General features: G+C 38.3%; 1 protein-coding gene across 1 annotated transcript in view; it reads right to left on the bottom strand.

The window, feature by feature from the left end:
• The window catches only part of WWC2 (WW and C2 domain containing 2), a 538330-nt gene that overhangs the window by 254335 nt on the left and 270949 nt on the right, over positions 1-13046 (bottom strand). The window contains 1 exon segment of the mRNA XM_053700248.1: positions 7603-7682. Coding sequence (XP_053556223.1) covers positions 7603-7682 — 80 coding nt within the window.

The following is a 13046-nucleotide window of genomic DNA, read 5'->3' as shown; positions in this document are numbered from 1 at the left end:
AAATGTATCAGGTAAGCATAAATTATGTTTTCTCTTGTTAAGTGTGTTCAGTCCACGGGTCATCCATTACTTATGGGATACCAATACCAAAGCTAAAGTACACGGATGATGGGAGGGACAAGGCAGGAACATTAAACAGAAGGAACCACTGCCTGTAGAACCTTTCTTCCAAAACCAGCCTCCAAAGAAGCAAAAGTGTCAAATTTGTAAAATTTTGAAAAGGTATGAAGTGAAGACCAAGTTGCAGCCTTGCAAATCTGTTCAACAGAGGCCTCATTCTTAAAGGCCCAGGTGGAAGCCACAGCTCTAGTGGAATGAGCTGTAATTCTTTCAGGAGGCTGCTGTCCAGCAGTCTCATAGGCTAAACGTATTATGCTACGAAGCCAAAAAGAGAGAGAGGTGGCCGAAGCCTTTTGACCTCTCCTCTGACCAGAATAAACGACAAACAGAGAAGAAGTTTGCCGAAAATGTTTAGTTGCCTGTAAGTAGAACTTCAGGGCACGGACTACGTCCAGATTATGCAAAAGACTTCCTTCTTTGAAGAAGGATTACGACATAATGAAGGAACAACAATCTCTTGATTGATATTCCTGTTAGAAACAACCTTAGGTAAAAATCCAGGTTTAGTACGCAGAACTACCTTGTCTGAATGAAAAATCAGATAAGGAGAATCGCAATGTAAGGCAGATAACTCAGAGACTCTTCGAGCCGAGGAAATAGCCATCAAAAACAGAACTTTCCAAGATAAAAGCTTAATATCAATGGAATGAAGGGGTTCAAACGGAACACCCTGAAGAACTTTAAGAACCAAGTTTAAGCTCCACGGAGGAGCAACAGTTTTAAACACAGGCTTAATCCTAGCCAAAGCCTGACAAAAAGCCTGGACGTCTGGATTCTCTGCCAGACGTTTGTGTAAAAGACTAGACAGAGCAGAAATCTGTCCCTTTAACGAACTAGCGGATAAACCCTTTTCTAAACCTTCTTGTAGAAAAGCCAATATCCTAGGAATCCTAACCTTACTCCATGAGTAACTCTTGGATTCACACCAATATAAATATTTACGCCATATCTTATGGTAAATTTTTCTGGTAACAGGTTTCCGAGCCTGTATTAACGTATCAATAAACGGCTCCGAAAAACCACGCTTTGATAGAATCAAGCGTTCAATCTCCATGCAGTCAGCCTCAGAGAAATTAGGCTTGGATGGTTGAAAGGACCCTGAATTAGAAGGTCCTGCCTCAGAGGCAGAGACCATGGTGGACAGGACGACATGTCCACTAGGTCTGCATACCAGGTCCTGCGTGGCCACGCAGGCGCTATCAGAATCACTGATGCTCTCTCCTGTTTGATCCTGGCAATCAGTCGAGGTAGCAACGGAAATGGTGGAAACACATAAGCCATGTTGAAAACCCAAGGGGCTGCTAGTGCATCTACCAGCACCGCTCCCGGGTCCCTGGACCTGGATCCGTAACAAGGAAGCTTGGCGTTCTGGCGAGATGCCATGAGATCCAGCTCCGGTTCGCCCCAACGAAGGATCAGTTGAGCAAACACCTCCGGGTGAAGTTCCACTCCCCCGGATGAAAGGTCTGGCGACTTAGAAAGTCCGCCTCCCAGTTCTCCACGCCTGGGATGTAGATCGCTGACAGGTGACAAGAGTGCGACTCTGCCCAGCGAATTATCTTCGAGACTTCCAACATCGCTAGGGAACTCCTGGTTCCCCCTTGATGATTGATGTAAGCCACAGTCGTGATGTTGTCCGACTGAAATCTTATGAACCTCAGTGTTGCTAACTGAGGCCAAGCTAGAAGAGCATTGAATATTGCTCTTAATTCCAGAATGTTTATTGGGAGGAGTTTCTCCTCCTGAGTCCACGATCCCTGAGCCTTCAGGGAGTTCCAGACTGCACCCCAGCCTAGTAGGCTGGCATCCGTTGTTACAATCATCCAATCTGGTCTGCGAAAAGTCATTCCTTTGGACAGATGAACCCGCGACAACCACCAGAGAAGAGAATCTCTGGCCTCCTGGTCCAGAGTTAGTAAAGGGGACAGATCTGAGTAATCCCCATTCCACTAACTTAGCATGCATAGTTGCAGCGGTCTGAGATGTAGGCGCGCAAATGGCACTATGTCCATTGCCGCGACCATTAAGCCGATTACTTCCATGCACAGAGCTACTGATGGGCTTGGAATGGAATGAAGGACACGGCAAGCATTTAGGATTTTTGATAACCTGGACTCCGTCAGGTAAATCTTCATCTCTACAGAATCTATAAGAGTCCCTAGAAAGGGAACCCTTGTGAGTGGGAACAGAGAACTCTTTTCCATGTTCACTTTCCACCCATGCGACCTTAGAAATGCTAGAACTATCTCTGTATGAGACTTTGCATTTTGAAAAGTTGACGCTTGTATCAGGATGTCGTCTAGGTACGGAGCCACCGCTATGCCTCGCGGTCTTAGTACAGCCAGAAGCAAGCCCAGAACCTTTGTAAAAATTCTCGGGACCGTAGCCAACCCGAAGGGAAGAGCTACAAACTGGTAATGCCTGTCTAGAAAGGCAAACCTTAGGTACCGATAATGATCCTTGTGAATCTGTATGTGAAGGTAGGCATACTTTAAGTCCACTGTGGTCATATACTGACCCTCTTGGATCATGGGTAGGTTGGTTCGAATAGTTTCCATTTTGAACGATGGAACCCTTAGGAATTTGTTTAAGATCTTCAGGTCCAAGATTGGCCTGAAGGTTCCCTCTTTTTTGGGAACCACAAACAGATTTGAGTAAAAACCTTGCCCTTGTTCCGTCCGCGGAACCGGGTGGATCACTCCCATTACTTGTACACATCGTAGAAATGCCTCTTTCTTTATTAGGTTTGTTGATAACCTTGACAGATGAAATCTCCCTTGTGGAGGAGAAGTTTTGAAGTCCAGAAGGTATCCCTGAGATATGATCTCCAACGCCCAGGGATCCTGGACATCTCTTGCCCAGGCCTGGGTGAAGAGAGAAAGTCTGCCCCCCACTAGATCCGTTTCCGGATAGGGGGCCCTTTCTTCATGCTGTCTTAGGGGCAGAAGTAGGTTTTCTGGCCTGCTTGCCCTTGTTCCAGGACTGGTTGCCTTTCCAACCCTGTCTGTAACGAGTAGCAGTCCCTTCCTGTTTTGGAGCGGAGGAAGTTGATGCTGCTCCTGCCTTGAAATTACGAAAGGCACGAAAATTAGACTGTTTGGCCTTTGATTTGGCCCTGTCCTGAGGAAGGGTGTGATCCTTACCTCCAGTAATGTCAGCAATAATTTCTTTCAAGCCGGGCCCGAATAAGGTTTGCCCTTTGAAAGGAATATTAAGCAATTTAGATTTAGAAGTTACATCTGCTGACCAGGATTTAAGCCATGGCGCTCTGCGCGCCTGGATGGCGAATCCGGAGTTCTTAGCCGTTAGTTTGGTTAAATGCACAACGGCATCCGAAATAAATGCATTAGCTAGCTTAAGGGCTTTAAGCTTGTTCATAATCTCATCCAATGGTGCTGTGCGAATAGCCTCTTCCAGAGACTCAAACCAGAATGCCGCTGCAGCAGTGACGGGCACAATGCATGCAAGGGGCTGTAATATAAAACCTTGTTGAACAAACATTTTCTTAAGGTAACCTTCTAATTTTTTATCCATTGGATCTGAGAAAGCACAACTATCTTCCACCGGGATAGTGGTACGCTTGGCTAAAGTAGAAACTGCTCCCTCCACCTTAGGGACCGTCTGCCATAAATCTCGTGTGGTGGCGTCTATTGGGAACATTTTTCTAAATATCGGAGGAGGGGAAAAGGGCACACCGGGTCTATCCCACTCCTTGCTAATAATCTCTGTAAGACTTTTAGGTATAGGAAAAACGTCAGTACACACCGGTACCGCATAGTATTTATCCAGCCTACATAATTTCTCTGGGATTGCAACCGTGTCGCAATCGTTCAGAGCCGCTAACACCTCCCATAGTAATACACGGAGGTTCTCAAGCTTAAATTTAAAATTTGAAATTTCTGAATACCCACAGAATGAAGCTCTCCGTCCTCATGTTCTGCAAATTGTGATGCAGTATCGGACATGGCTCTCGTGTCATCGGCGCGCTCTGTCCTAAACCCAGAGCTATCGCGCTTGCCTCTTAACTCAGGCAAATTAGATAATACTTCTTTCATAACATTAGCCATATCATGCAAAGTGATTTGTAAGGGCCTTGATGTACTTGGCGCCACAATCTCACGCACCTCCTGAGCGGGAGGCGAAGGTACTGACACATGAGGAGAGTTAGGCGGCATAACTTCCCCCTCGTTGTCTGGTGATAATTTCTTTACCGGTAAAGACTGACTTTTATTTAAAGTAACATCAATACAATTGGTACACATATTTCTATTGGGCTCCACATTGGCTTTTAAACATAATGAACAAGTAGATTCATCTGTATCAGACATGTTTAAACAGACTAGCAATGAAGGCTAGCAAGCTTGGAAAAAATCTGTCAATAAATTTACAAGCAATTGAAAAAACGCTGCAGCGCTTTTAAAAACACAAAAAACTGTCACAGTTGAAATAACAATGAACTAATTCAGTTATAGCCAACAATTTTAACAGTAATTGTATGAATTTAGCAGAGGATTGCACCCACTAGCAAACGGATGATTAACCCCTCAATACCCAAAAACGGATAATCAATTTAAGATTTAACGCTTTTATCACAGTCAAACACACTGTCACAGGTCTGCTGTGACTGATTACCTCCCTCAAAAATGAATTTTGAAGACCCCTGAGCTCTCTGTAGACGTCCTGGATCAAGGAGGAAGAAGCAGGAAGACTGTGCACGAATTTTAACTGCGCAACAAGGTGCTAAAAAAGGCCCCTCCCACTCATATTACAACAGTGGGAGACCTGTTATTCTATGCAGAAATACACGTTAGCCATATGGAAAAAAATCATGCCCAAAAAGATTTATCACCAAAGTACCTCACAAAACGAATAACATGCCAGTAAACGTTTTAAAAACAACTTTCCAGTGTTATGCAAAGTTATCACTAAGCCTGCTACCAGTCGCTTCTACTGCAGTTAAGGCTCATACATTTATTTCAGTATTAACAGTATTTTCTCAGTCAAATTCTAGTCCCTAGAAAATAACTCAACTGCGCATACATTTATCAGCCTGATACCAGTCGCTACTACTGCATTAAAGGCTGTACTTACATCATATGGGTAACAGCAGTGTTTTCTTAGTCAATTCCATTCCTAGAAAATATTACTGCACATACCTCATTTGCGGGGGACCCCGCATGCTATTCCCTTTTCTGAAGTTACCCCACTCCTCAGAATGTGCGAGAACAGCCAGTGGATCTTAGTTACGTCTGCTAAGATCATAGAAAAACGCAGGCAGATTCTTCTTCTAAATACTGCCTGAGAGAAAAAAACAGCACACTCCGGTGCCATTTTAAAATAATAAACTTTTGATTGAAGAATAATTAGGTAAAAAACTCCTATCTCCTCTCGCGACCTCCTTCTTTGTTGAGACTTGCAAGAGAATGACTGGATATGACATGTGAGGGGAGGAGCTATATAGCAGCTCTGCTTGGGTGATCCTCTTGCAACTTCCTGTTGGGGAGGAGAATATATCCCATAAGTAATGGATGACCCGTGGACTGAACACACTTAACAAGAGAAATTACAGCTAAACACAAACACCGCAAAAATGTAAAAATAGCCTTGGTCCCAAACAGACAGAAAATGGAAAAGTGCTGTGGTCATTGTGCATTGCTATTTCTTCAACAAAGGATATCTAAAGAATTGAGCAAATTAGATAATAAGAGTAAATTGGAAAGTTTAAAATTGCATGCCCTATCTGAATCATGAAAGTTTAATTTTGACTAGACTGTCCCTTTAAGATGGCGGGGACAATTGTGGGGTGGGGGAGGGAAGGGAGCTGTTTGGGAGGGATCAGGGGGTGTAATGTGACAGGTGGGAGGCTGATCTCTACACTAAAGCTAAAATTAACCCTGCAAATTCCCTACAAACGACCTAATTAACCCCTTCACTGCCATCCATAATACACGTGTGATGCACAGCAGCATTTAGCGGCCTTCTAATTACCAAAAAGCAACGCCAAAGCCATATATGTCTGCTATTTCTGAACAAAGGGGATCCCAGAGAAGCATTTACAACCATTTGTGCCATAACTGCACAAGTGAGAAACTTAACGTTTGTGAAAAAAAATAATTATTTGATCACTTTTGGCGGTGAAATGGTGGCTTGAAATATACCAAAATGGGCCTAGATCAATACTTTGGGTTGTCTACTACACTACACTAAAGCTAAAATTAACCCTACAAACTGCCTACAAGCTCCCTAATTAACCCCTTCACTGCTGGGCATAATACACATGTAATCTAATTACCAAAAATCAACACTAAAGCCATATATGTCTGCTATTTCTGAAGAAAGGGGATCCCAGAGAAGCATTTACAACAATTTGTGCCATAATTGCACAAGCTGTTTGGAAATAATTTCAGTGAGAAACCTAAAATTGTGAAAAATGTTATGTTTTTTTTAATTTGATCGCATTTGGCGGTGAAATGGTGGCATGAAATATACCAAAATGTGCCTAGATCAATACTTGGGGTTGTCTACTACACTAAAGCTAAAATTAACCCTAGAAGCTCCCTACATGCGAGAAAATGGTATATAATATGTGTGGGTACAGTAAATGAATAAGAGGAAAATTACAGCTAAACACAAACACCGCAAAAATGTAAAAATAGCCTTGGTCCCAAACGGACAGAAAATGGAAAAGTGCTGTGGTCATTAAGGGGTTAAAGAGAGGGTTCTGGGTGTTAAAACAAAGGATCATGGGGGTCTTTTTGATGGCCTGCTACAAGTGCCTAGAGACCCCCATTTTTGGTTCAGCACCTGGGTAGAGCTTGCTTATTGGTGACTAAATGTAGCAACCAATAAGCAAGCGCTATCTAGGGTGCTGAACCAAAAATGATTGGCTGCATCAGACTACTAAACAAGGCATAATTTACCAACATTGTCTATTCCAATAAAAAGCCCAGATTGGCTCTGCCACATAAGGCGAGTGGTGGATAGAGTTTGGCTACTAGAAAATAACTGCAGCAAACAAGATGTCTATCTATATATATATATATATATATATATATATATATATATATATATATATATATATATATATATATATATATATATATATATATACATACATATACACACACACACACACCGGTATTGTTCAAATTGACCGTGTATGTTATAATGTCAAAAGATATGCATAGGATAAGTCTATAGGAGTAGAACTAATCTATTTATTATTTGCTCATATCATGCTATGACCTTCTTTGAGTTCACAGCACCACAATTTGTTACGGCGTGAAAAAAAAGTGTCATGTCACAAGCAACGCATTATCATTTCAAGCCATGCAATGTGCCAGAATCTCATGACTTTTGATGGAAAACACTCTTGTTTTCCTATGTGTCCTTAAAAATAAAGGTTATGCAGAATGAGAAAATGGTGCTGTGCCAAGATGCTCAATGAGGTGTTGAGAGAACAAAATTCTGCTGTAAACTCACCGTTGCAATGTTTCAAACCCTTGCTCTCTGTATAACAGCTCCTGCTTCATTTGTGACAGCTCCCGCTTCAGCTTTTTAACCTGTTGGGAAACAAGTAGAATTATGTGAGCATTGGCTAATTCAGACATTACAATCTGTTTTTCACTGTTGCATCTTGAAGAGTGTAGTTTAAAATCCATTAGAGTAAAGGAATGTTCCTGTCCTGAATACAACTGCTTTCATGCTCGTGAGATCATGTGCCTGTCCCCAAAAACAGATCTGTAGCAGCTGTTCTTATCATAATGCATCCCTAGGAATACTAAACACCAATTTCCTGTTAGTTCCAATATCAGTTTAAAAAGCTTTACTTTTTTTGTTGTGTGTGCAAAACATTCTTTTGATGTGATTAATCAATGATGTTAATAATAGATTTAAAGGAACAGTGTACTTGAAAATGTTATTGTTTAAAAACATAGATAATCCCTTTATTACCTCTTCCCCAGTTTTGCATAAATACCACTGTGAAAAGCTAATAAAATGCACTGAGATAAGGGGTTGCCTTCAAGGGTTTAGAAATCAGTGTATGAGTCTACCTGGGTTTAGCCTTGAACAAACAATACCAGGAAAACAAAGCAAAATCTGATGATAAAGGTAAATTGGAAAGTTGTTTAAAATTACATGCCTGATCTGAATCATTAAAGTTTAATTTTGACTTTACTATCCTTTACTATCCAGCAAAAATGATCTAAAGCATTATGGCCTTTTGTTAAACAATGTTATATGCAAGCGACAGTGCAATAACCTCCAGAAAGGGATTTAACACATCCTTAAAGGGACATAAAACCCAAACGTTTTCTTTCATGATTCAGATAGAGCATACAATTCTAAACTACTTTTCAAATTACTTCTTTTATTAAATGTTCTTCTTTTCTTGTTATCCTTTGTTGAGAAACAGGGATATAAGCTCTGGAGTGTGCACGTGTCTGCCACACTATATGGCAGTAGTCTTGCAACAATGTTATACATTAGCAAGAGCTCTAGATGGCAGCGCTATTTCCTGTCATGTTGCGCTTCAGGCACGTGCATGCTACCTCTACCTAGGTATCTCCTCAACAAAAAATAACATAAGAACAACTAAAATTTGATAATAAAAGTAAATTGGAAACTTTTTTAAAATTGTGTTCTCTATCTGAATAATGAAAGAAAAAAATTGTGTTTCATGTTTCTTTAAAGTCTCCTCTGGACCAGCAATGCACTACGGGCCCAGAGCTAAACGCGGCAGCTGAGCTTATTATGAGTCACATATCTGTAGCCTCCAATCACCAGCTGTGTTCAGCTCAGGATTGGCAGCACATTACAACTGCTTTTGAATAGTGCTTCAAAATACTGTTCCATGTTGTCTCAAGATCAGGTGGATGAGGGAAGCGGCGTCTATTGAAATTGAATTACATAGCAAATTACTGTTCTATAATAAGTGAATTACTAATTGAATTCTTAAATTCTTCATTATCTGAAATAGTGTTTTTTTCTTCTATAGATCACATTAATTATTATTATTATCTGTCATTTGTAGAGCACCATAAGATTCCACAGAAGTAACACAAAAGAAGGGTTCACTCTTACAAACACAAGCATGTTTAACATGGCAATAGCATCTATTTAAGGCTCACACCATGGTTATAAATTCAGATTTAAAACACAAGAGTCACACAAAACATACTTTGTAGATAATAAAATTACTGTGTTTATCTGCTTGCACTTCCCATTTCTGCTTAAAGGGACATTATACACTAGATTTTTCTTTGCATAAATGTTTTGTAGATTATCCATTTATATAGGCCATCCGGGTGTGTTTTTGTAAAAATGTATAGTTTTGCTTATTTTTAAATAACAGTGTGCTGATTTTCAGATTCCTAACCAAACCCCAAAGTTTTAGATGTATACTGATGTATACAGACATCAGACTGCTTCTGTTTGTATATAAAGGATCTTTTCATATGCAGATGAAGGGAGGATGTTACATTGGATTTGTATATCAGTATCTGTGCATATTATTGTCTATAGTAGTGTCTATTACATGCAGTTAAATGAAAATTGATGTATACTGTCCCTTTAAAGGACCAGTAAATACAGTAGATTTGCATAATGAACACATGCATGATAAAAATACAATGCAATAGAAATTAGTCTGAACTTCAAATGAGTAGTTTTCTTTTCCAACAAATTTCAAAGTTGTCTCTATTTCCACTCCTCCTGTATCATGTGACAGCCCATCAGCCAATCACAAATACATCTACGTATATTCTGTGAATTCTTGCACATGCTCAGTAGGAGCTGGTGACTCAAACAGTGTAAATATAAAAAGACTGTGTGCACATTTTGTTAATTGAAGTAATTTGGAAAGTTTTTTAAAATTGCATGTTCTATCTGAATCAAAAGTTTAATTTTGACTTGCGTGTCCCTTTAATACTACACTGGTATACAACCTAGAGAATATAGACAAAGAAACAATAAACAAAAGATAATCATAACGTTTGGGTGATTTCATTGTAACCTACACAACTAATATTAACCCCTATAATAATGGTGTTCACATTATTTTGTCTACTGCAGTTTCTAAGTGTATATACAAATTACAATCAAGCATTTAAAAAAATATACATCTGGTCTATAAATAGGTTTGTATAGCATCATAGCAAAATACTTGATACAAATAAACTATTATAACATCTGCTTTGATATCTGTTAAAACTACGTCTGTCATTTGTACATCCACTGTCAACGCGTCCTCTGGTATGCTAGCATCTCCTTATTTTGTGATTGTTCCAACCTGAATTTCCCAACACTTACCTCCCCTTAGACACAGAAATGACTGAAATGTTATTTATGTAAAAGCTAAGCAAGATGAAGACAGTCTGTTGATAGAACATTTTTCTTTCATGATTCAGGTAGAGAATACAATTTTTAAAAAAGTTCACAATTTAATTATATTATTAAATTTGATTTATTCTCATGTTATTCTTTGTTGAAGAGTGTTTGGCAATCTATAAGTCTGAATTTTCACATTTAGTAATACTAAATGGTGGGCATTTTTCTGTGTCTAGTACAGACTAGAGAGTGTTTTATTAATTCTTGCACCCACTAAACTAAGCCACAGACTCGCCTTAAGTGGCTTGGCTGTGTCAAACCGGTGATAACATTGTTATGAAGGGTACCAGTCTATATAGAAACATAGAATATGATGGTAGATAAGAACCAAAAAGGCCCATCAAGTCTACCCATATTACATGTTATATATATCACAAAATGGTAAAGGGTTTGTTAACCCTCTATGTCACAAACTGGTGATGGCTTGTTTAACCCTCTATGTCACAAACTGGTGATGGGTTGGTTAACCCACAATGTCACAAACTGGTGAAAGGTTGGTTAGCCCTCGACGTCACAAACTGGTGAAAGGTTGGTTACCTATCTTTGTCACAAACTGGTGATGGGTTGGTTAGAACTTTCCCTCAAAGTCCCTGTGTTTAGTTGCTACTGCACTACGTTTATATGGGCCCTGTATAAATGTGTACATTGTAATCATATCCTTCAGCGACACAGGAAGGGACGTTTGAGGTCCCAAAACGTCACAAAATAAAAATAAAATGGTCACAGATGACCGAAGTCCAGTGAGTGCTTTCATTTATAGACATGTATATATATATATATATATATATATATATATATATATATATATATACACACACACACACACATATATATATATATATATATATATATATATATATATATATATATATATATATATATATATATATATATATGTAGGAATATCTATTTAAAAACACAAATAACATATTCTGCTATGTGCAGAACATTGGAATGTGAAATATTTACAGTAAATACACAGTATAAATATTTCATAAATGTTTTTTCATGTTTTCATCAACTTGACCGCAAAGGTCCCCAATGCACTTATAAATACATATGTAGACATATATAAACATGCATATATACAGTATATATCTGTAAAAACATATATATACATATAAATACATAAATACATATGTACACATTGATACACATATATCTACATACATATTCATCTTTCTATATATATATATATATATATATATATATATATATATATATATATATATATATATATATATATATATATATATACTGTATAGATAGATATATATATCTATATATATATACAGGTAGCCCTCAGTTTACGCCGGGGTTAGGTTCCAGAAGGAATGGTTGTAAATCGAAACCATTGTAAATTGAAACCCAGTTTATAATGTAAGTCAATGGGATGTGAGGGAGTTAGGTTCCAGCCCCCTCTCAAAATTGACATAAGTAACACCTAATACATTATTTTTAAAGCTTTGAAATGAAGACTTTAAATGGTAAACAGCATTATAAACCTAAAAATATACTGTAGATTGTATCATCATCAAACTAAGTTCAATAAACAAAAACATTTGCTAAACCGCACCTAATAAAATTATCACACAGACACAGACTGTATCATCATCATCAATCTAAGTTTAATGAACAAAAACAAAATAATCACACAACAGACTGTATCATCACCAAACTAAGTTTAATGTAGAAAAACGTTTTTTTACTTGCATTTTTCTGCAGCAAAGGGAAGTGGCTGCTAGATCTTGTTCCTTTAAAAACGAATCCATTGCTCAGGTCTGGTTATACACTGATTAGCCTGCCTGTGTTTAATCAAACAACAGACTGGATCATCATCAAACTAAGTTTAATGAACAAAAACGTTTTTTACTTGCCTTTTTCTGCAAACAGTTCTCTGCATTGAGTCTGCATCTAAGGGAAGTGGCTGCTAGATCTTGTTCATTTGAAAGCTGATCCATTGATCATGTCTGGCTTGCTTTTCTTTGCATGTGTTTGCTGCAACACAAGCGGACAGCTCCACCTACTGGCTATTTTAATGTATGCATGTGCTAATGCTTTCAATAGCAGTCAATGCTTTTCAATAGCAAAAAAAAGGGCGTTATTCTGAAACGGTGCAAATTGAACCGTCGTAAACCGAGGGCCATCTGTATATAGATATATATATATATATATATATATATATATATATATATATATATATATATATATATAGATAGATAGATAGATAGATAGATAGATAGATAGATAGATAGATAGATAGATATAGAACAGCAATTAAAATTATGGGGAGGTGAAAAGTGAGTTTAAAATCCTCCACTAAATACAAAATGTAGAGAAAATAACTAATTCTGTAAACTATTTACAAATCTAGTCAGAAGACTTGCTTTTCCCACAGAAACTCTCTGATTACATTGTTTCCAATGCAGCAAAGGATTCTGGGTGAGATATACAAATAAGGTTTACAATGACTCACTTTTTTACTTTTAGCCTTTTTCTTAAAGGGACACTGAACCCAATTGTTTTCTTTCGTGATT

The sequence above is a fragment of the Bombina bombina genome, chromosome 2, assembly GCF_027579735.1.
Source record: "Bombina bombina isolate aBomBom1 chromosome 2, aBomBom1.pri, whole genome shotgun sequence".
NCBI classification, from domain to species: Eukaryota; Metazoa; Chordata; class Amphibia; order Anura; family Bombinatoridae; genus Bombina; species Bombina bombina.
The sequence above is the reverse complement of the archived record's forward strand: the minus strand, read 5'-3'. Positions and strand labels throughout refer to the sequence as shown.